Source organism: Chaetodon trifascialis, chromosome 12 (genome assembly GCF_039877785.1).
Source record: "Chaetodon trifascialis isolate fChaTrf1 chromosome 12, fChaTrf1.hap1, whole genome shotgun sequence".
Taxonomy (NCBI): Eukaryota; Metazoa; Chordata; class Actinopteri; order Chaetodontiformes; family Chaetodontidae; genus Chaetodon; species Chaetodon trifascialis.
Genome location: NC_092067.1, coordinates 23,983,499 through 24,008,251, shown reverse-complemented (window position 1 = coordinate 24,008,251; position 24,753 = coordinate 23,983,499). Strand labels below are relative to the sequence as shown.

General features: G+C 44.5%; 1 protein-coding gene across 1 annotated transcript in view; it reads left to right on the top strand.

The window, feature by feature from the left end:
• The window catches only part of tns1b (tensin 1b), a 127,257-nt gene that overhangs the window by 15,795 nt on the left and 86,709 nt on the right, over positions 1–24,753 (top strand). The window contains exons 2-3 of the mRNA XM_070975390.1: positions 2,044–2,158; positions 14,780–14,817. Coding sequence (XP_070831491.1) covers positions 2,044–2,158; positions 14,780–14,817 — 153 coding nt within the window. The remainder of the gene's footprint in view (positions 1–2,043; positions 2,159–14,779; positions 14,818–24,753) is intronic.

Sequence of the window (24,753 nt, the reverse complement as noted above, 5' to 3'; positions counted from 1 at the left end):
AGCATGCTCATGTTAGCATGTAACATCACCTGAAGTACAGTATGAGGAAAGTCTTGCAATCACCAGGTAAACTATTACCAGAAATATGGGCTTGCACATATTTGATTGGCCATGCTTGATGTCACATGACGTCACATTACGTTGGGCCGACCCTGCCTTGTTTTTGCTGGAGCCGTATGTGCTGACAACTCCATGTGAGAATGCAGTCGCTAATATGCATTCAAGCTATTCAAGCTCCTGTATGATGCGACTCCTAAGTGTCTTTTGTTAGTGCTGTCTGCCTGATAAACTCTGTGGTACAATCTGCTTTAAACTTCTGAGCCAAAGCAAACATCGCAGAGCTCTTACACTTGATAAAGCTCCTCCAGAGACGACGTTATACGTAAATGTACAGCGCGCTGTGATGTGGAACATAACAGAATATAATGTGTAATGAGACGACCTCCACATCTGCACTGTCTGGAAATAATGCATCATGGGAAACAGACAAGGGGCTTTCCTCTCTGCTAAGTCGGTTCCTTCTGCTAATAACAGGACAGGCGGTGAATTTAGGAGTGAGGAGAGTCCAACAGATAGAGTCTGGTTTGTCATTCAAGTGTTAGCTCTGTGCCGTGATTGCACACCCTCCACCGCTTTTCCAACACGCTGCCTTTTAGGATTGATGAGAAGGGAAAAAAAAGCGGTCATTAGCGGTTGTAAGGTTACTGTGGTTGGTATTCTGGGAATTATTTCAGAATATATTGTTTGCCATGCTTTGAGATTCTTGGGTCTCCCCATATGAAAATTCCTGCGAGAAGTCCCCCAATATGCCAACCACATGGCGGCTTTCAGCGCAGTCCAGCACACATTTAATGGAAGCCTCATGTCTGGACGCCATGCTGAACTGGCACTTCCTGCCTTGAAAAGACACGCACTTTATCTCTTTAATCCCTGTGAAGAACATATGTACATTAAGGGCATTTAGGTACATTAAAGACAGGAAGTTTAGAAATGTTTCTATATTGAAAGGCTCTGTAATGTCTCCGCTGTCCCTTCTGGTGTGTGATGCGTTGTTTGTTCTCTATATTCTTTAACTACACAGTTGAATCAAAAACAATGTCAAATGGCCAGTAAAATTCTGTCCTTTGTGTCACCAGTATTGCCCCTGTTAATGGGTTAATTGGAGGTTACGTTAATGCCATTCCACTGTATTTGGCATTATATAAAACTTTTGTGGATAAGTACTTTTACAGCATAATAACTATAATATAAAAATTTGGTAAGGCTGTCTAAAGGGAATTACATTGAACCGCTGTTCCCATAGGATTCAACCTCAAAGGAAAAATGGAGACCAGCTGAGCAAATACACCACAGAAATGATGTCACATTTCCTCAGTGTTGGTCATTAGGGGGCAAATGGAAACACGATGCAGGTTTCGGGTAAAGACGCCGCAGGAAGCAATCAAACTTCCAAAGCTCGTCTTTTCTCTCCAGCATCGGCGAATGCCAAGTTTACAAAGCCGGCAGGAAGAAGACTCGGGGGGTGAGATGGTGTGCAGTGGAGGAAAACAGCAGGCTGGAGACAGACCCAGACGGATGTTTAACTGGGTGGGGAGCGCTGTCAGGGAGTTTCTCCGATTAGTTGCATGGCACACCTGCCAGGAGGGAAATGAGATGACAGGACAGACGGTGGGGCTGGGATGAGAGGGTGAAGGAAAGAAGGAAAAAGAGAGCTTCTAGTATTTGTTCTGCAACTCAAAGCCCTCCAGTCATACTTTAAGTGGACTTTAAGGGACCTTTTTTGTTCTAAGCATAGATTAGACCACAGGCAGTAGAAATGATCACCCTGTAAAGCTCTGGACGAGAGGTCACCTCAGAGATAAATGTGAGCATGAATGCATTTGTGTTGTTTTTTTGCTGGACTCCTGCACCTGCAAAAAACAAACCAAAAACAAAGGTTGACTCACAGCACCTGTGCTCACTGAAGTCCCGTCAGGTCACGGCTCTTTAACACTCACATTCCACCTCTTTTGTCTCCTGTTATTGTTTTCTTGTTCTCTGCAGCCGGAGGAGTTGGAGGCTCTTCATTCCCACACTTTCCGGGTGAAGACTTTCAAGAAGGCCAAGCACTGCAGCGTTTGTAAGCAGACCATCATCCAGGACGGACTCATCTGCCGAGGTCAGTCACCCGTCCTGAAACTCTGACATCACGGACTCACTGCACCTGCTGGTTTCATGGCGGTCCCAGACACCTCTTGTAACCACAGACCGTACAAAGGAAGTAGCCTCCAGGTCTGAAAAGTTTAAACCTGCGTTCTTGTTATTGGCCAGCAGGGGGCGACTCCACTGCTTCCAAAAAGAGGTCTGAATTTATAGAAGCTTATGAGAAAATGACTCAACTTTTCACTTGATTTATTACCTCGGTAAACATTTTCCTAATGAGTTTATGATCTCAGTCACTAGTTTCAAGTCCTCAATACTAGGGCTGGGCGATTAAAAACGATAGCGATATGTCTCGCGATAGACGCATCATCAATATCAATAAGAAATGCGTTCGATAAAACATTCGGTAATTTTTTTTCTTAGTTGGAAGAAACCTGAAGTTGTGAAGCGAGGTTGGTTGCATGAACAAAGGCACTCGCTCTCAGGTAACCGAGCAACGTAGGGAGTAATCACTAATCAGTGAGAGAGACACGCTAACACACCAGTCATGTAACATTATCAAGTTCGGTTGCGCCATCTCACTGTCACGTGTTTGATGCTTCGCGAGGAGTGAGATGAGAAATAGAAAGTGAGCGCTGCAGCGAGCGAAGAAATCGTCGATAAAACAGGGAAAGTCAGCTCAGCAGTATGGCATTTTTTTGGATTTTATAAGTCGGACCGTAGTCAGACCAATGTGGTCTGTAACTTATGCAAGACTGTCGTCCCCACCAAGACCAGTAACACCACAAACTTGTTTAACCACCTTAGCCGCGCTCACTCTTTGGAGCGCAGCCGTATTCGCCAACGTCCGCCAACCACAGCACCACCGCACAAGCAGCTGACCACCATGCAGAGGTATCTGCTTCAGTGCCTGATGACAAATCATCTAAAAGGCACAAAGACGTAACGGAGGCAGCGACAAATCATATAGCTAAAGACATGCTTCACTGAGCTCTGAGGAGAAGCCAGGTTACAAACACCTCTTACACGTAGTTTTTTTTTTAAACACACTTGCAATAAAAACATAATTGAACAGTTCATGTATGTTTAGAGTAAGAAGAGTGACTGAAGTTGTTCTTATGTCTAGGCTGGTTTTATAGTTCAGTCAGTGTTACTGTGCTGTCTATCATGTTTGTTTGTTTGTTTGTTTGTATGTTACAGATGTCAAGTCTACCTCAGTTTCTGCTATGTTTACAACACTGCACATATCTGAAAACATTTTATTCAGCAGAAGGTGAATCAGCTTGTGAACTTTCTGCACTAAACCTGCAGAAAAAAAGTTCTCAGGTTTACATTTTTACACTTTTTTTACATTTATTGAGTGTTTTCCATGGTTGTGTTGACATTTCCCTTTCTGACTTGATAGCTGAAGGGATTATAATCAGAGGAAGGTTCAATTTAAAACAAAAATGTTTAAATCTAATGTATTTTTCTCCCAGTCCTTATTTTAAATCATAAAAAATATCAATAATTATCGATACTGACCGATATAAAACACTTATATTGCAATGGAGTTTTCAGCCATATCGCCCAGCCCTACTCAATACAGCGTAAAGCTTATTTTTAACTTATAGTAGTCCACAAATTATTTGTGGTGACATCACAGTGGCTACTCCAGGACGCCATGACATCACTTTTGGGTGTGGTTACAGGTGCATGCAACTTTTCACCAGAGAGGGCAGTAAAACACTGCTTTTCAGCCTGGTGTTAGTCACGCTTTTAACTCAGAATCTGTAAATCTGCTGTTTATTTAAAGATGATAATATGTCCCAGAGGACATAGCAGCGCAGGTGTTCACAGGTCAGCCACCAAAAAGTCTTATTGAGGTGCATTCGATGGGAAAGTCTTGACTGAAGAAACTAAAGAATCCTGCTCAAAACTGATCACTTGCACAAACTGTTTGACCGTTGTTAATAACTTTTAAATGCTGTTAGTGAAGGTGAGACAGCGTTCTGTGGTTTCTTCAGTCATCTTCTTGTCATGGTAATGAAAAAGGCAAACCTCACGCAGACTGTCAGATGCTTTTTTAGGCTCTAATCACGCCTTCATTGTACACTGTGATTCTTGTGTTGCCTCTTTGCTGGTACGACTTTACGCAGGCTCTAACACTTGACAGCTGTATCTCAAGTATTTGGCCGTTGTTTTGTACTTCGAGGCCCATTGCTCATATAAGGTCTCAGCTCCCATTGCTTGGGTCGACGTTCAACATGTTATCTTTTATGAGTCATCGCTCAAAATCAAAACAAGGAACGTAATTTGCATTCATTACTGACCGAGGGCAAAGGCCCACTGAGGGAAACTGCTCTTAGATGCTGGGACAACGAGGGCGATATCTGTTACATCATCCATCAGCGGTCGAAGTGAGGGGTCATCTGAGGTTACCTGGGGTCAGTCATGTGACAGAGGAGGGCGAAAGAAGCCTCAGACAGGCGAAGGGTTAACAGCGTCTCGATTTCCTTAATGGAGTTTACTGAAGAGAGAATGTGGCTGATGAGTGATTTGCGTGGTTTGATAGATGCAATCATCGTTCAAAGAAAAGTGATGGAAACATGTTTTCCCTTTTGAAACGCGGACATCTCAGAGTGTCTGTGTTGCTGTTATTACTGGTGTTATGTGAATGTGTCATGACTGGTTCCTGAACAAATGTTACCGTTTTTTAAGCTGGCGTCACTTCATGAGGGTGCCGGTATCGAGCAGCGTTTCATGCTTCTGTTGTTTTTGTTTTTAGTCTGTGCAGGTGCCAGTTGGGTGCGATTGAAGCACAATGTGAAACAGCAAACAATTGCAGGAAAGTAACTGAGATTGAGTAATAGAATTTAATGCAGTCACCATTTTCCAAACAGCCTCCACACAGCAAACCCTTCCCATCTGGTGCTCCAAGTGGGTTAAAACAGAATCGAAGTATGTGTGACCCCCTGCTCATGTTGGAGTGGAAATGTCTGTTTTCAGACAGATAACGTCAAATGAAACCATGCGGAAACGGCTGGATGTTTGGTTTGGCACAGGAGGGGGGAATATTCAGCTTGCCGCTTCCCAAACCTGACACAGGACGGGACGATGTTTGAAGGGCACAGCTTAGAAAAACACGTCGGTTTCTTTTTGGACCCTGAAGGCTGTCTGACGTGTTGTAATGCACCTACAGTGCATATAGCATGTGTAATTGTTTTAGCCTAATTCATCCAGAGTTAGTCCTTTGTGGGAAGGCTCTGCCTCACAATCAGCTTCTTACTACGACCTTATTCTGGTGTGGTGACCATTGATCAGAGAGTTGTGTTCATCAGCCTTCATGACTTTAAGTGCACCACTCAGATTCATCCTGCTGGTCCGGGATCAAACCAGCCTGTCACAATCTTGCTGTTTCATTGACCGAGTGAAGCTCTTACCTGCAGTTTTCCATCATGTGGCGACATGCCAGTCTCAGGAAATTGCAGGTTAATATGTTAATGACAGACGATGTATTGTTGTCGACTCTAGGAATATACATTGTGCTATAATTTGGTCCTGTGAATACGCTGTAAGTGCAGTCTTCATGCTGAAGTAGTACACAGAGTACAGATGGCAGCATGTTGGGTTGACATCATTGAGCACAAAGCTTATGGTTTGAATCCCCGTTTGTCTGGGAAATGTTGCGTCGCCTCCTCGATCTTTCGCTGAAAGAGGCTCATTAAATCTGCGCCGTTCACCACCTGCGTTTACTCTGTGATCTGACTGCTGGGTCCAGATGTTGTTGTTGTACAGTGGGATGTGTGCGTCATCAGATCTTGACATTGGCATCTTTGCTTCACATGCTCAGTTTGTCTGAAGTGACTTTCTCCTTGAAAACAGGGTCTTTCAGCCTCTCAGTGAAAGGAACACAGATTAAACAGTGTGAACCAGAATGTGCCGTAAGCAGAATTCATACCCACAGACCGATCTGTTAAATTCATGGAAAACTAAACTGAATGGAAATCTTTAAAGAAAATAATCACTGCATTATTAAAGCAATGAGCAGTTGACTAAAGTTACCGTTTCTTCCCCCAAAAGGATTTGTTATATTTTGGAACAGAGTTGTTTATGTGCATGACTTGGACAGGCCGTTCCCGTCGCTCTGTTCTGGATAAATAATGTTCATTTGGGAGTGCAGACAGTTGCTTAAATGTTCTCATAAAATGGCACAAGACGGCACCTGCGGCCATCGTTTGGAGGAGCTGATTTATAGGAGAAATAAACCATCGTGACGAGGCTGCATTTCAGTCAGTTTACCTCAGTCTGATCCTCTCCGCCCGCTCATACCTGGGTTTGGTCATGTGTGTGTGTTAGTGTGTGTACTTGAGACAGATTTACGAGGACAACACAAAGTGTCGACTTCTTCAGCAGACATCAACCGCTCTGTTTTTCTCCTCCTCTGTCTGTCTTATGATTCACTAAATTCACAATTTGCGTCCAAACCAGAAGCAGCGAGCAGAACGTAGAGCCAGGCTCAGAGGCCGGAGACGTGCAAAGTAAAAGTACTGCAGTTGTTTTACACTTTAAGATCACTGGTGGAGAGCACACAACCTTCATATTTAACAAAGAGATATTGGAGTTCTTTTGATTTCTCATCCAAATCTCCACCAGAAAGTGAGTAAGCCTCTTTCCCGAAATGTCAGCGTATGCAGGCATCTGACTGCTGCAGCAGCAGGAAGGAAAATCATCCAAAAACCTCCATAATCTCATTTAAGAGACACTGAAACACTGTGGAAACGCTGAAACAGAGACGGGCGCGTCGTGAAAGGGATCGTTCTTCACCACGACGCCGTGCAGGATCCAGCTGCTCCCCCGCTCGTACAGCACTTCCCTTTTCTGCTCCTGTTTACTAACATCCTCCAGTCACATGGTCCCGTAACGCCGCAAGCCCTCGCACTTCCTCTCTCTTCAGCGGGTTGCCAGGATACAAGGTGTTCGTTGCTTTGACAATAGCGTGTTGACGCAGGTCAGGACCAGGAGGGCCCTCTGTGGAAGGGTGTTTTTGGAGAGGACAGGAACTGGCTTTTATATTCATTCACTGTGGTGCAGCTCAGGTGAGACGGTTGGTGTGCAGGGGAAAATGCTAAAGCCTGCAATCATTTTCCTTCTACGTCTCACAGCTGATGTATTTGTATCGTCATCATCAAGAAAAGCCTCAAACCGCCTTCAAACAAATCTACAAAAATTGGTCGGAGCTGCTTTCATGTGAAGGGTGTAGCTCTGCGCTCGGGAGGCGACCACACCGCCGTCCCGGAGAGGTTCATTGTAAACACAGATCTTCAAAGCCTAGCTGGAGACACACCACAGAAGCAGGTGTGTGTGTGTGTGTGTGAGGGAGGGAGAGTGAAGGTTATCATAGCTCTGTTCTTGACTGCTGAGCTCATACAGCTGGTATGCAGCAAATCCCAATGAGGGTTAAAACAGACTCGCACATGCAGAGCTGAGCTTCAGTTTGATGCATTGATCTCACTCACATCAGGCTGTGAAAACACGGTCTTACTGCAGTGTGTAAGCGTGACTGCTCGTCAGCCGAGGGCGCTTGTGTAGTGAGCAGCTATCACACAAAGTATATACACAGTCCATAGAGCGTTTAACTTGATCATCTTTGCCTTTTTGTCCGCCTTGGTGCCGCTCCTTCCTTTGGCAAACTCATTAGTCTAATAGGTGGAGCAGCTGGATGAGGATGACCGTCGGTTTGCTGTGGATGATGGATCGTGACTGTCGGCCAGTCTAATGTCATTATCTTAATCTACTAAACTTGACCAGACAGTGACTTTCCATGAGCCCTGCCGGGGGACAGAGGCTCAGTGTGCTCCGTCAGAATGGGTGGATGAGACATTCGTGAATCTGAATTTCATGCATGAGAACTTTTGCCTGCATGTCGGTTTGTCTCCGATGAGCTGAACGTGTCCCACAGTCTCACAGAGCTGCTCATTATCCCTTCAGATCAAACCATAATGTGAGTTAATGGTGATTTATGGTGAAACTTGCAGTGGGTCCCCCCCCACACACACACACGTTTAGGCAGCTCCGGAGCCGTTGATGCAGTGATAGGGAGCCCCCTGTTGGATGAGTTGAAGCACTGCAGCTGAACTGTGGTTGAACCTTGCTTTAAGACTTGGGCTGATTGAATTGAATTGGCTCTATTGTGTGTCCAGAGCAGATCTAGACGTCCGTCCTGCTTGGAAAATGTCGCAGCTGTGTTTGTATTTGTTGGCACTGGTTTTTATTTCAGTGGGTGATGAGCCCAGTATCAACAGCATTAATGATAATATCACCATTTACATTGTTTGCAAAGTAACTCTGGTTTCTACGAGGTGATTATTAGAATTTTATTTTATGTTTTCCACGCTGTGAATGCAACACAAAGTTATTTCTTGAGGTTCAAAGTTTATTCTTGACCTTGCTGGAAGAAGCTAAGAGGGTCTATTTAATAGCTGTCCAGGAGCTTTTGATCATATCACGTGATTTTGATCTGCAGGTCAAGATTAGAACATTATTATTAATCACGATTAATCACCCATACACACGTTTAAATGTCTGATACAAATTCCACCTCAAACATCAACGTTATGAAATACATTAAAAGAAAGAAGAGGATTGGATGCACAGAGCTGTCTGTCTCCCACCTGCAGCTTCTCTTACAGCCACCAGGAGGCAGCAGAGTCCTTTGTTTCTAATGGAGCACCTTCATCCATCTGTCTGACTTCCAGAGTCCCTGTCCAAAGTTTTTCAGCACAAACCTCAAACCTGAACTTGCGCACGCCGTGCTGTCCCATTCGTCGGGCTTCTTGTTGTATTTACAAGCTAATTTGCTGTGTTTTTGGTAGCTGCAGCTTGAATCAGGGGAAACAGCTGTTTCAACCAAACAAAGCCAGACTAATACTCACAGACACAAAAAAGCAGACAGAAAGTAAACAAACAGAAGTTGTGTTTTGTCAGGTCGAATCAAACAGATGACACAGAGTACACAGAGTGCCTCCATGGGAACTCTCACTCAGGATTTGCTCCGCCGTTCTGCTCTGTTTTTGGGAATCTCCCACGTCAGGAAAGCCTTAGCAGCTGGATGAAGGTGGGGCTTTACCCACAGAAACCCAACACTGGCAGGGATTTGAGCTGAGGATGATGTGTGGGCTCAACGATGACACTCCTGCATGAGTCAAATGATGGATAGTGTTGACCGAGTGGCAGTAATTACTAACGTTAATACTACTCAGGTATTGCAGCATGCGCACCGAGTACACAACAGAGTATTAGAGAGAGTGTGTGGGCGCATGAAAAATAAGATTTGTTTAGAAGAGAGGCTTAGTCGTGTAAGGTCATCAGCTGTTTACGCACTTTGTGGAGCAGCTAATGTTGTTTTCAGAGGACATACTACCTGACCTGGAGGCCGGTGTCCCACTAAGACACTGAAGCCTTTCTAGTGATAGTGTTGTCTCTAATTTCCATAGCAGGTGATCTGAATTAGCTTAGAAATCATAGAAAAAAGTTAAAAAGTAAAACTTTCTTGCATAATAATGATCACATTTAGAGATTTGTTTTGGTTATGGTGCAAACACAAAGCGCTAGTTGCTAATCTGCCATGACTTACAGTACAGATTCACCTAAGTGCAGACAGAGCTGACTAAAACTCGAGGCAAACTCGCCGTCTCCATGGCAGCAACACACTCTACTTCCTGTTTGCATCACTCAAAGCATGATGGGAACCGTAGTGGGAGTACATTTCTCCCGTAAAAACAGTACAGCAGCAAAAGCGACCAAACGCATCAGCGTTAGCAGATTTTCTCGCCCAGCTTCAGTTATTTCCTGTGTTTCGACAATCTGTGGGCATTAATTCCAAAATCCAAATAATTTCAAGTCGAGTAAATAAACCTAGAACATGTGTGGTACCACTGACGTGCAAAATGATTTCTGAGAAGCCCAGTTCATCCTTAAAATGACAGTTTTTGGCGTGCCTGGCTAACGCATGCACTGACAATGGCTTAAGCCTTCCAGTAGATTCCTCTGAGAGTTAGTGTGTGTCTGTGCACACCCGTGACGCACTGTGCATGTCAGCACGCTGTATGTATGTATGCACACGTGTTGGCGCTCACGTGTTCCTGTGCATGAGACGGAGTGAGTGAGAGTGAGGGGGGAGGAAGAGGAAACTCTCCAGCCCTGCCCTCTGATTGTGTTCAGCGTTGGAAGGGGGTCCGGCCCAGCCCTGCGGGAGTACACGCTCACTCCGAGGGACCGGGGGAAGGAAACCACCCCGCCTCGGCCACACGCCCCCACCTCCAGCTTTTCCCCCTCCGACATTGTGTAGCATGCCGCAGACCCAGAGTCAGATAGCAACTGGTGCTCCACGCTCCTCATCGTCTCCTCACTCCCAGCGCCTCCCGTCCCTGCTGTCCTCTCATTCGCTTCATGATTGATGGGAGCAGTTGTTTCACTCCATTATTCATCATTTCCATATAGCTCTTCTTCCCTTGTCTTCTGTCTGGCATCTCCTTTTCTCTCTCCTCATCCTCATCCCTCCTCATCACTGCTCGGCCCCCCCCCCCCCCCCCCCCCCCCCGTCTTCCATCCCTCCACCAGGAACATTTCTGCTCTGTTTATTCTCCAAAGCTCCAACTTCCTAACAAGGTAAAGCCTAACCCGAGTCCTCCGGGCTCAGCGCTTTCACACCCAATATGGAAGTCCTGCTTCTTCCCATGTGGCCCAGGAGTGTTGTTTACGGGGACTCACGTGCTGGGAACGGCTCTGGACATCGTCCTGATGGACACGCGCATGGCTTTTATGCTTATCATGCAAACAGCCAAGTATGTATGAATTTCACATTAATGAGAGCGTTCCATGTGGCTTATGTCACATCTGGTATGTCAGAGATATTTTGTGCAGGCCTCAGTGTACTATCACTGATGGGAACTGTGCAAAAGAGAAAGAAAAAATCATAAATGTGCTGGAAAATATCAGAACTTTGTCTACAGGTCAAAGGCAAAGTCAAAAAAACAGCCCCAAAGCTCCATTTTTGTTCATTTCCACATTTTATCTGGAGTGAAAGCAGTGCTAAAACTGTTAATCTACTAACAGTTTTGATAATAAATAACCAGTTTGGTATTTAAAAAGCAGAAATGCCAAAGTTCCAGTTGCATTTTTCTGGTTTCTTAAATGGGAAATCTTTGAGTTTTGGATTAAAGTCAGATAAAACACGCGCTTTAGGATGTCACTGGGGGCTCTTGGAAGTTGTGACGTCCATTTGTCACTATTTTGTGACAGTTTTAAGACTAAATGATTAATCAGCTATTCAATTAATCAAAAAACAGATGGAGAAAATATGGGAAACTAAGGTGGAAAAGAGGAGCTGCGGCCCTAATGGAAAGGTCAGACGCTCCTCTGCGGGTTGAGAAAATGCTGTGGCGCCTTCGGATAATCAGGAATTGATCAAAATGTGAAACGCTAACTCGTCCAGAGCGCGTTGGTCCAAACTGAGCAGAATGTGACGTGCGATGGACTTTGTGGGTCACGTTGAATAGAAGAACTTTTGGTTTGACCCTGGGAACGCAGCTCTTGGAAATGTGTATCCCGGTAGGATTTCACGGTGCCACCCACATTTGAAGGTCTCTAATTAAGAAGTCAAAGTGACTTTCAAATGTTACCCCCCAAGTGCAAATATAGTCCTGCGTGTGCCTAAATAGAAACTAAGTGCACCATGATGTAATTACACATTTGGCTCTAAAAGGAGAGCTTCTCACTTTCTCTAGTTTCAGTACACACACACACACACACACACACACACACACACACACACACACACACACACACACACACACACACACACACACACACTCTCTCTCTACCAGCTGATGAAAGCAGAAGTTAATCCAGAATCGTCATTTTATTTCTGATTAACGGTGAACATTTTGTTGCATGGCCTGATGGCATCATTATTCTGGCATTTACCAGTGACCTGTCAATCAAATAAAACATGGCTGCAGGACCCTGAGCTGCTCTGAACACTTAACCTTTGACCCTGAACCCGGCCAAAGGCTATCTCAGGTTTATAGGAAGCTTTAGAGTTGCAGAGTTGCAAAAACATGTGTTTTTGTTTTCTATAGTTTTTTCTTTTTTGATTGATTTTATTTGATTTTTTTTTTTTAATTGATTTTATCTTCTATCTCTTTTATTGCCCTTTAATTTGTTTTTATGTGTGTACAGCACTTTGGCCAACGATGTTGTTTTTAAAGTGCTTTATAAATAAAGCTTGAATTGAATTCAATTGAATACATACAATACATTACATTTTAAGAACGAGCCTCAGGAGATCAGTGTTGATTTAGCAAACCGGGTTTGAAACATCTGATCTCAACTCCTGCCTTCATTGTATAATAAGGCAACAAGTTAAAGTGGCTGTAAACATTTCTTGTTAATGGACTCGTCATGTTAGCACGTCAGAGCTCGCCTGTTTTGGAGCTCTGGTCCAGTTTGTGCACTTGTTCGATTGATGTTGCACCAAATTAATCAAATATAATTACCCAAAAATGTTCACCTTATTTGCAACAGCTGATGAAGCGACTGTCCAGGCATTAGCAGGAAGTTAGCCGGCAAAGGACGGCGTGTCATCTCTGTGCATTTACGAGGCACATTCATAAGATCCTCATGTTTTTTCACACCACACGGCCGCAAGCAAGCAATTCAGCTCTGAGTGCGATTCTTTTAATTGACTTTGTGACCGTCGCGTTGAGCTGAACATACACTGGTGTGAGAGGATGAATTTATACTCACTGCACGCTGGAACGCAGAGTTTGTATGAGGAAAATACGCTGTGAGTAAGGAACATACGTACATGAGAGAGACAAAGTATTAAAGAGGAGTACTTCATATCTGAGCTGAGAGGCCGCAGAAAGCATACGACTGACGACACGACACAGCACAACATAGACATGATCTCCGCTCTCGCACTGTGTGAGCGCTGGCCACCGCCCAACTTCATATCAATGACTTAACAGCTAATCACGATAGATATTACGCTTGCTTTGAAAAATGTGGCTGGAGACAGGAAGAATAACTCATTACATCAGGTGTGGAGAGTTCCAGTAAAAGCATACAGTCTTCTCCTTTATTTGGAAAGCTTACGCCTCTGCTCTGAGCTGTGTTTTTATTCTCTGTCCGTCGAGGGGATCTGACAATTTATGAGCCGCTGGTCCAGGTGCTCTCCCCTTTTGACCCTTATTTGTAGACCCAGCGGGAGTCCGCTGAGGGGCTAAGGGCTTGAAGGGAAGCTGCCAAAAATGTATTGAAATTCAATAGCAGGACGATGTCTTTTATCGGGTTTGTGTGCGAGATTTTTAGGGATTCCTTTCAATGCCGATTCCCACATAACATCTGGGAACGCAGCCTTTATTTATTTCCTCCTCTTCAAAGTGGCTATAAACAGCATTTTTCCACCAATAATGGATCACTTAGCTACTTGTATATGAACAGGGTCATTTGTATTATTAGCTGACTCTGCAGTTTCCCTCAGATCCTCAAAGCTTTCGAGCATCTTCCAGCTCATTGTTTTGGTTTTATGCACCACAGCTTGACCATGTTGGTTCAAAAGTGTCATTTCCAGCTGGAACAAGCAGCTGAAAAGCTGGTGGAGTCCAAAGCAAAGCTAAAAGTGAGCAAGAATTGGACTTACAATCACCATTTGGGCAGAAACATGACTCCAAATAAATGCTAATGTTGCTAACAACTTAAAGGGTGATGATATGCAGGAAGTGTTGTGGCTCTTGTTTCTGTTATTGTGCACCTGACGCCATGGGGCTGTGTTTTAGTCATGCTAGCAGCAGTGTTGGTTGATGGGTTCCCCACTTTAGCCCAGAATGAAACATAATATAGATATAAACAGTGAAGATATTTAAGTTTCCCAATAAGCCCTAATGAATTTGGTTATCCCTGACTTTACCAGCAGGCCAGTCAGCTCAAATCTCCACATCTGCAGCAGCTTGCTCAAAAGTTGGTTTAGGCTTTTGTGATTCCCTTAAATTTTCATGCAGCTCTGCCAGAATTTGGTTTCATAAGAAATGTCTCGAGAACTATTGCCATGAAGTTGGTTTATGACCAAATGCCTGCAAAAGTGAACCCTGTAGCTTAGTGCTAACTAGCTAATGTTAGCATGCTAACAGCCTAAAAGAGGAGGGTCCACATATGGCACATATACAGCGGTCTGTGAGTGTGTGAGGGATGAAGTATCTGGATTGAAAGTTGTTTACTGGGGAAAAGCTGTGCTGTAACTGGAAGGGACTAAAGGGACTGAAAGGGACGTCCTGGACTCTGATCCAAATCTTTCAAGTTAAATGGACACAGACGTCCGAGCGAATTAAGCCTTTGATGGGGAGTGGGTGTTCAGAGAGCACAAAGCTAACATTGGGCAGCATTAGCCCACTAACAGCAGATGATATTTGACTTTGACCGCAGAACAAACACGCTGTGGAATCTGAGTGAACCTCTAGCTTTTTCAAACCTCCTTGACAACTTCTCAATGTCATGATTCACGCTGGGCCGCAGCGTTTGGCCCTCCACACGATGTTTGGGAGATTTTTATGAGCTGTGAAGTTAATTTCATTTTCTCTTTCTCTGTTTTCTCCAGTGTGCCGAATAGCTTGCCACAAGAAATGTGAAGTCAAGGTAAGAGTTAAACCACTTTGTTTTACAGAAATCACACTCAAACACAAAAGGTGGACAAATATTTGCTGACTTTCTTCTGGTTTTATGCATCAGGTGTGAGTTGCCTTCCACAAAAGAGCATCAGAAAGGCTCTTACGTTATATTTGAGCTTATCGGGAGGAAATGTAATGCTTTAGGTGGAGTCAGCTACTCGTCTCCATGTGTATGTGAGTGTATATACTTGCAGATGTTGGGGTAGGTGGAGTTTGGAGAGTTTATGTTCGGCAAAAAAATCTTAAGAATGTGTAAACAAGTCCGCTTTGTACCAGAATGTGTTTATGTTGGATAAACTCTTGCGTCTTGGAGATCGCCCTGTGTCTAAAAATAAAAGACCTCTGGATGGAGCCATCGCTTGATTCATCTTGCTTTGGAAAGTCAAAGAGGACGCAGAAGAAAATGAGAGGGAAAACAGATGAAGCTGAAGTTCCTGCAGGGTCGTTAGAGAGGGAAGGTCATATGTTTGGTGGGCGTGAAGGTACAGCTGCCGTGAGAGGTTTACAGGAGGATTTCCACACGTGAGCACACACATATACAGTGCATATGCACACCTATATACACACACCCTTCATCTGGTATCCATTATTGAAATGGGTGCTACTTGCCAGCTTTGCCCAATCCCTCCTTCTCTCACAGGAAATGCCAGGGGTGCAGGGCACGCCAAGTACGAGGTGGGGCTTTGGCCAGCCATGCAGGACAGGCCTCTGGTGGAAAGTTATCAAATAAAATGCCCGCAGTGATAAGCCCAGCCCATGGCACCCTCCTCATTTGTCTTGAACTGAAATCATATCGTAGATTTTATGATTTTTATTGGCATGTTTCGGCACACAAACTGTATTTAATCTCACTCTCCTGCAGCTGCCTCTGGCTCTTAAAGCAGGTCTCAATGATGCAAACATCGCCTGTTGTATGCTACAAATCATCCTGGCCAGTGGCGAACTTAGCCAATTTGGGGCTCCAGGCAAACAGTCATTTGGGGGCCCCTGCATCTACCAGTCTAATGTACCTTATATGTATATTCCATGGACATTGCAAACTCTCATACTGTCTTAAAGCGTGGATGTGTGCAAATAGATTTGAATTTGTCTCAAATGTAGTTTTCCTGGTCTTCTTCAACCCCTGACTAATGCATGTTTCACTGACAAGATAATCTTGACTCTTCAAGTCTGAACAAAGATGTGACCTTTGTTATACAATATTAGTAAAGACTTGACAATTGTTATTCCAGGATGAATAAAGATTTATTTAAAAAAAGAATAAAATATGTTGAAAGACAGGGTCAGGGAAAGGGCCTTGTGGTCAATCTTGTGTCACCTGCAAAGTGAGAATAGCATACAAAACAATTAGATCAGTTATGAGACACATTATGACACAGTGACTGTTAACCTAATATGTCCTTATTGCTTCCGCTGACTCCGCTGCTGCGGTTCCGGTAAAGAAGCTTGACAGCTTTGGCAGCTTTGAGATGAACTGCTGCCTTTGGTCCCTCTTTTTCTTTTTTTGCGATCCACTTTCGTATGCTCGCTTCATGTCTCTTTCTCTCTTTTACCGTTTGTTTGTTGTTTGGATTTTACGCGCCGTTATCATTTCCGCATAAGCACAGCGCGATCGAGCGTGATACGTAACATGGAATAGTCCATGCAGTGCAGACTGAAGGGGGTGCACGGTTGGTAGAAAGACCGTCAAAACATGAGTAATTGATCAAATTAGACATCCCGATGCTACTATTGTGAAGAGATATTGATTGAAAAAAAAGTAATATGGGGACAAATTATAAAAAAAAATAATGCATTTTTGGGGCCCCAAAGGCCTTATATGGGGCCCGGGGCTCCAGGCAAATACCTGGTTTGCCTAATAGTACGGCCCGCCTCTGATCCTGGCTTATATCTCTGTGATTCCTCTCATACGAGTACTCGACTGCTTTGCTGCTCGTCATCATCTAACCTCATGTTAAATTATTTCCTGTCAAGTATGTTAATGATGAAATCCAATGAACTGCTGGCACTATGAGGAGTTTTTTTCTGCAGGTCCTCTGTCTTTTACCTTGGATTTGTCCATTTAGCATTGTTAGCAGTCCCAATCGTGACTGAGCTATAGCAGCTAGCTAGCTATGCTGCACAAAGCATGAAGCTGGTGAAATCCTGTTTCTCCTGAGACTCAAAGGTGTTCCAGTTGGATTTTTAGCACCGTCCATGTGAATGTGCTTCATCACCTGCAGAAGTTGTGGGTAGTTTATTTATGCATGAGCTCCCCAGTAGTATTCCTGTGTGAATGGAGCTTATTGAGGATAAATAGCCAAAACACAGGGTCCAAACTGTCTCCTGTCCTCTGTGTTCAGCACAACCCACTCAATATTTCATGCAGCTGTTTTGAAGAACAAAGTGTGATGTATGACGGCGCGTAATACGCAGTTCGTTTGAATTTCAGGAAGTCAGAGGTCAGATATTGTGGGAGGGGTCATTAAAGGAGCCCAGAACACACTCCCAGCGTCTATATATACAGAACTGAAACTTCCATCTCCAAAAATCACAGCAGCATTTCCTTTTCTAAACATTTCAACTAAAAATGTCATAGCTTTGGCAGGAAGCAATTTGCTAACAAGCCTGAGATGAAAATCAAGGGAGTGACCACGGCGGGGTCAAGCCCGATCGCTATCTGCACCCGGTCAGGCCTGCGAGGCCGTCGGCTGCGTTTTTATGAATTATTTATTTAAAATGAGTCAGATAAAGCTCTTTTCTGTGTGCTGTCAGTCATATGTGATCTTACATGTTAGGAATCTAAACCCCTGATAATAACTCTTAGCTGGGACGCTTATCCCAAGCACACACTACAGTTATAAATCTCTGTCTGGAGATAGGACTTATACGTGGCCCATGTTTAACCTGGCAACTGCAAACAAATGGTCAGACCTGTGTGTGTGTGTGTGTGTGTGTGTGAACACGTGCACCCCCTCGCCCCCATGTGTGTTTGCTCACAACTGGCTGTGAAAAATGCTTTAAATCTTGTCAGTAAGATTTCACTCCTGGGCGATGACAGGAAGCAGCCAGAGAGAGTGTGTTAGATCGCCCTGGAAGTTGAGACGAGAGCGATTTCAAGGTCAATTTTCCCAAATCCTTGTACACTTGTACTGAAAAACCCGACCTGTCACTTCGCTCCTTCACGTCTTCTTCCTTCGCTCGACTCGACCTCTTTATAAGAAACACATTGTCAGGATGTGTGGAGCTTTCCCACCGTGCTGCTGCGAGAGCATTAAGGAGAGGTTAAACAGTAGATCTCTCAGGCTGATTTCAGTTCTAAAACATACGCAGCGTGCAGCACGTTGGAGGTTTTTGCAACCAATATTTACGTCTGTTGTTAGGCAGCGACCTGTAGTGGTTGTAATTATAACTACGGGAGCAAAAAAAGGAAGTCAGGTGACGTAGTATAAAGAGCAAGAAAGGTGAGGTGGATGGATGCGTCGTGTGAAACCAAAAGTCAATGCTGACGTATTTGAACTTAGATAATGTATTTAAGTTACATCACCCATTTAACAGTAGTGATAACCAAAGGTGATACGTGTTACTTTGGGAGTCATTGGCAGCTGACCTCTTCCTGTACATCTGTAGATATGAGGATGTGCTTGTGATGTGCTCAGGAGCTCCCACCTGCAGTTCAGTGACACAACTCTACGGCACTTCCTCTTCCTGTTTTGTGCGCTTCCAGTTTTCCTCTGAGCTGGAAAGCAGTTCAGCAAGTTTCCCTCTAAGTCTGACACGGAGCATAAACATACTGTACAAAATAACATGCTTCTCAGATGTGGTCTGTGGTCTCAGTTGTTTATGGCAGTGACACTCACCCTTCGCCCTTTGAACCTCAGGCTGTTTTACAGGCTTTTAGTTGAGTTTACCCTCATTATGTTTTAGATACGGAGCGGCTCACAAATAGCTCCTGTGATACTTTCTTCCATGTTTGCTGACGCCTGAAGACTTTCGTCCATCCAGGTATTGAGCTTCTTCGTGCACCTGGTTGAGCTGAACCCAACGACAATATGTCAACCAATTTGTAGCATAACTGAATCATAAACAACTCGTCAAAAGCATGAAACCAACTGTAAATATAACTGAAATTCTTAACGTCCAACTGAATTAGTATCAGTAACAAGTACATCATAAACACTGGCACTCCTCTGACATGTCCGCACTGCAATTTGTTACTTATCAGCCCAAACCTAAACTATATTTAATGCCTGATAAGCTAAAAGTGGCTAAATTATCAGCCCCTCTGATGCACCGCTCAGGCTCTAATGGGTTGGTAGCACTTAAAGTCAGGAATAAGCTGAGGCGCTGAGCACAACCTATTGGATTTCACTCATCCTTCGTTGCCTGTCAGGCGTGTTTTGAGAGGGAAACTACGGTTCCACTGTTAATTAAGAGGGAGGTCTGAGAAAGCACAGCGGAAGAACATGAACACTCGCTCGCTCCACAGAATTATGAAGCCTTTGTTTTCATTTTTCCCGGATCCTGAAATTCTGGAGGAAAGTCTGGAGGAAAAATCACGTGTTCCTCTGTGCTGGCCGTCCGCCGCGCTGTGTTTTTGTTGTTTCAGATTGGTTATTTGTGACCCCTTCAGTTCCTTTCACTGAGCACAACATGCTTCAGTTAGAGATCTGTAGCTCGCAGCTTGTTGATGGGTACGTCCTCACTGTTTGCCAAGTGAAAAGCTGCTAATTGCTCCTTTGTGTTGTAACAGCGATGTGGTAAGTAGACTTAGGAGAGAGGATATCAAATAATCAGACAATAATGTGTGTTCTCCAGTTGTGGATACATCTGTACATTTATGGTCGATTACCTCAACTTTCCTCCTACCTTTTCTCTCTGGATTAAAGTCCAGACCACTGTGTTTGAGCGAGTCCTTCTGGCACCGTGTGCATGTCAGTGGCAACCGCTCCCCGACATTTTTAACATTTTTCGATGATCATCTGGAGATTAAACGTCCTCGGTGTGGCTGAGAATAAGACAGACCATCCATCTCTTTTTATTTACTGCCCGCAAGTCTTTGACACATCCAAACACCTGTATCCACACGTGAGGTGCATTTTTGAGAGCGAACATCAGGTCTGCAGCTGGCCGCCCCCTCACCTGTTGAACGCAGCTTTGATTTATAGCTGTGGAGGGCTGCAGTAGTTGTCTGGTCACCAGGAGCCAGGTAGAGCTGTCGGTCCTTCACTCTGATCCAGGCTGAAACATCTCCACCACGTCTGGATGGATCGACATCAGATCTCATGGTCCCCAGAGGATGAATCATAATGACTTTGGTGGTTCTCTGACTTTTAGGTTCACATTGTGGCTTTGAGTGAAATGTCTCAACAGTTAGGGTTAGGTTTAGATAAGGGGTCAGGGTCAGGGTCAGGGTTAGGGTCAGGGTCAGGGTCAGGGTTAGGGTTAGGGTTAGGGTTAGGGTTAGTCCCCTCAAGAGGGAGTTTTCTTGATCCCTTCACTTTCCATCTTGCATTTAATTGGCCCAATTCTTCCTTTGATTTATAACCAAACTCTCACTCGTTTCACTTCTTAATTTTCTATTGATCAACCAATGGATTACTCAACTAACACCGCTGCTTTAAACGTCGGTTAACCACTCAACTGTAGTTACTGTGACTTAAATTGAAGAAGGATTTCACAGCGTTGAAAGTCTTTCTGTCCTCAAACTCCATTCTGCCTCATGGAGCAGCAGCTGTCAGGATCATTTGGCATGATTAACCTCGTCCTCAGCGGCTTCCTCTGGATTCCACGCGTTGCTGCAGGGCTGATTTATCACACTGGCATTAATTGGAGGCTTTGGAAGCTGTGTCACTGCGGCAGCAATACAATAGCAGAGGTCTGTAAATTGTTTTAACTTTAATTTCTGTTCAGTGGTCATGCAGCCCTCTTAGAGCTTTGTAGGACTTGATGACATGCACAAGCTCTTGCTATTGTAGATAATGTTGTTTGCGTTTCCTGCCATTGGTTGTTGTTTTTAGCCGTTCTGGCACTTAAATAAAATCACAAAGCTGACTTCCTCATATATAATTCACACCGGAGAGCGAGATAAACTTGCCATTAATAGAAAGACGTAGCACATTATTCTTTGACGGTAAGAACAGCAGGCATTACATAACCTCAAGTGAAGTTTCAAACATGTCAGCATGGTATCAAATCCCAGTAACAACATTAACGACTTCCTTCCTTTTCCATGCGGCGGCTCCGCAGTGAGAAAGGGGGGGCCGCAGTAGGAAGGGGAGCAGCTCGGGGGGTGAGCTCCTTTTAGGAAAACATGCAAGAAGCCATGTCAGAGTGGTATCGCTGTGACGGACCGAGGGCGGGGGCAGAAAATGGACGGGGTGGGGTGATAATGAAAATACACCCTGGAGTCTGTGCCATGCTGTCTGTATGCACTGCGCTTTCTCGTAAGCAGGCTGATCAAATAGTCAGCCAACAGCTCGGAAGCTAATTGAATTAGCAGTCACAGGACAGGACACAGGCTCGCTGCTCTGTCCCTCGCCGTATGATGGCAACGGTTTACGGGAACACGACAACAACACGAGCATGTGACAAATATGGCCTCTGATCTGAGAGCTCTTACTGAATTAGTAAGTCGGTTTCTCATTTTAGTTTCATCAGGATTTTCGATTAGTTTCACATAAAGAGGATTAGAATTAATTCAATGAGTCAAGTGAGTCATATTTAGAGACGGTGATACAGTCCCAGGAGGACATTAAGACAGCTTTAAAGCTGCGTTAACAGATTTTTTGGCTCTGTGGGAGGCTGTGGAACAAGCTGCAAACAACACTGACATATCATCGCATTAGCAAACAGTCTCTTCTTATTATCCAGCAGACGTAAAAGCAACTTTTTAGCAGGGCAATGCCAAACTGCTCCGTCGAGGAGGTGATTCTCTGTGGGCTTGTTGACACCTGTCACATTACACATACTCATTTAATCCACTGTTAACATGAAAATATTGATAAGCGCGGCTTTAACTTTGACCTTCAAAATAAAAGATGCTGTTGTCAACTTAAGCTCAAATATGAGCTCAACGACTTTTGGCTGCAAGACGCAAAGAGCTTTCCTTCTTCCAGTACGTGAGTGAATGGATTACACAAGTGGCTCACGGCCATGTATTTAGTAACTGCATGGTAGCGACATGTGCATAGATACAGCAGAGAAAACAAACAGGAACGCCCAGCCTTTTACATGATGGAGTAATCAAGAGCTGCTGGAAAGAATGTCAACAATGAGCCAAGTGCATGCAGGAGTGAGGGGGATGACTTTGTAGCGCATACAGTTGCATGAATTTTATGCCATTTCATTTCATCGCCCTGGAAAACTGTGTTTTTAAAGCTTTATTTTCTGAGGAGCAGTTGCTGAGCGTGCACCCTCCTTTCCGGCATCGCTAAGCTTCTCTGACCGCTACAACAGCTGTGTGTGAACTGGCCCGCTGGAGGACACGTCCTCATTACATCCTGAGGCAGCTCGGAGGCTTTTCACCCCACCCATGTCTCTCCAGCCTGTCTTTTGATTCGAAGTGACATCTTTTCCATCTCGTGCCTGCTTCCAGCTGTCTAATCATGACCATCCAGGAGAAAAATCCACGTTAAATCTGCTCTGAACGCCGCCTGGGCGTTGGTGAAACGTTCCACTGGGCGCTGGGGGACGGCGATCTGCTCGGCTCTGCCGTTTCTTGGGAAAGCCTGAGTCAGACTCATGAAACTGGACCTCACCCAGCCAGCTCTCTCCCTCTGTGTCCCTCCCTTTCTTTCTGTCTGTCTTATTCTCTGTTTATCTTTCATTTGAGCTGTTCTTCTGTCTGACTACTTCTACTACTTCTTTCTTTGATGCTCGTCTCCCAACAGCAGCATCTGCGTTGATGTCCTGATCTGTTCTGGTTTGCTTGTCACTCAACATTTCCAGAAGACGCATCAGGTTTGAAACTGCAGACAGTGACAGCCCAGTGATAGGCGCGTTTGTCCAATCAGGGAGGATTCATGCTCTCAGAGAAGTCTTTCTCTGGCCTCGCTGGAACAAAATCAGCTGTTCCAGAAGTGACCAAAAACTTGCATGGTCTAATGGTTGTCTCTTGTAATGGTGGTGTGATTACAGACAGCAGTCTCAGGATCATAATAAAAGCCAGGACGCAGGAAACCGACCAGACTGAGGGGAACATCTTAGCCTCAAATACAGGCGGATAACTTTCCCATGCTTTACAATGCCTAACATACAGAGATGTAGCTGCTGGTATGTGTAATTGCACTGCAGTGAGTGGAGGAACTCATACCCACATGGACAAACACAGACGCCAGAAAAATAAGGGGAATTCCCACTGGCCTCAGATCAGCCTGCTCTCTGCATTAAAGGTGTGCGTCTCACATAAACAAACGTGTTGTTTTCTTACTGCAGACCACATGTCTCCTCTCGGGCAGCCCCTCTTCCTTCCTGGCCCCTTGTCATTAATAGCGAATTAAATAACGCTTACTGACGCGACATCTGGTGAACACGGCTTCAGCCGAAGGTGTTACTTTTAGAGCTGCCTTCCATGTAATTACCTCTGAGCAACATCAAAGACGGCGGCCATTCTTTCCATGCTGCGGCATAATACTTAATGTGCTGCAAATTTGTACCAAACATTCTTCGGTAATGTCCCTTTTGTCTGCTACTGGATGAGAGCGGTGAGGCTGCGGAAAGGAATTAAAATGCCAGAACGCTTACTTTACTTTTTAAGCTTTAATTAAAGCCGGTCTTCCTAAGCTGCTCGAATCAATATCTTTATTGACAGTCATCAGAGTCATTTCCAGCAGCAGCAGCTTGAGGCATTACTGAACAAACTCGCTGTTTGCTTTGCTTTGAGTCTTTGAGAGGTCGGCGATGCCTCTGGTGAACCGGAGGACGAGTGAACTTACCCCGCTTTGGCTTTTACTGCAGGGCTTTTTGCATAATTTAAGACGGAGGCTGAGTGATTAACTTTTATCAGCTGGAGAGTAAATCCGAAGCGCTGCCTCGTCCCATTAACGTACCAATCACAGCTGAACATGACCATGGATCTCTCAGTGGTCTCGCTGCTGTAATTCCTCTGCTGCAAAGTGCCTCAAACTGCAAAAACGCTTCAAAACGATGGAAGCAAATAATGTTTGTTAATGCTATAAGCTTGTGGGATGATTTGCCTTCAGCGTGCGTGTGAAAAAGATAACGTGCACATATCTGAATGTGTGAGTTTCAAAAGAATTCTCATGAATCAAGTTTGTGAACGTTTAATAAAGTTTTGCAGCTGCAAGTCTGAGGGACGGACACACGATCCCTTCCTGTGTGTGCGACAGTGACGTCACGTGCTACAAGCGACGAGCTAGAAGCATGAATTTAGACCCTGTTTGACGGCTGAGGTGACGAGCCAATCAGCCGGATTTAATGAACTTACTGCAAAACTTAATTACACATTAACAAACTTGAACAAATGCACACATTTAGATACGTGCATGCAGCTTCTTTACACATGCACACAAAAGGTGATTTATCAGCTGCATGCAGTGAAGTTACTGGTTAGCATCATTAGTTTTTAACATCTTCAACAAAAAGCTCGATGTGGCTTTCATCAGGTATATCTACAGATGTGTGTTATGCGTAGGACAGCTACAGATGTGGCGTGGGCAAATAATCAGTTAATTAAATGAAAACTGATCAGCAGTGGTCTCCAGCCGCCTCACTGTGTTGCATGCTGTACTCTACGATGTGCATTTCTCCAGCTCTTAATCTTAAGTTCACATGCATATCTCATTATCAGCATATTAAGACAGACTTGCACTCTTGAATGATTTGTTGGCGTTGTGAGTCGACAGACATGCTGAGCTGGAGACTGATAAGTGTGTATCTCCACGCCGCTGTTGACACTGTTCGA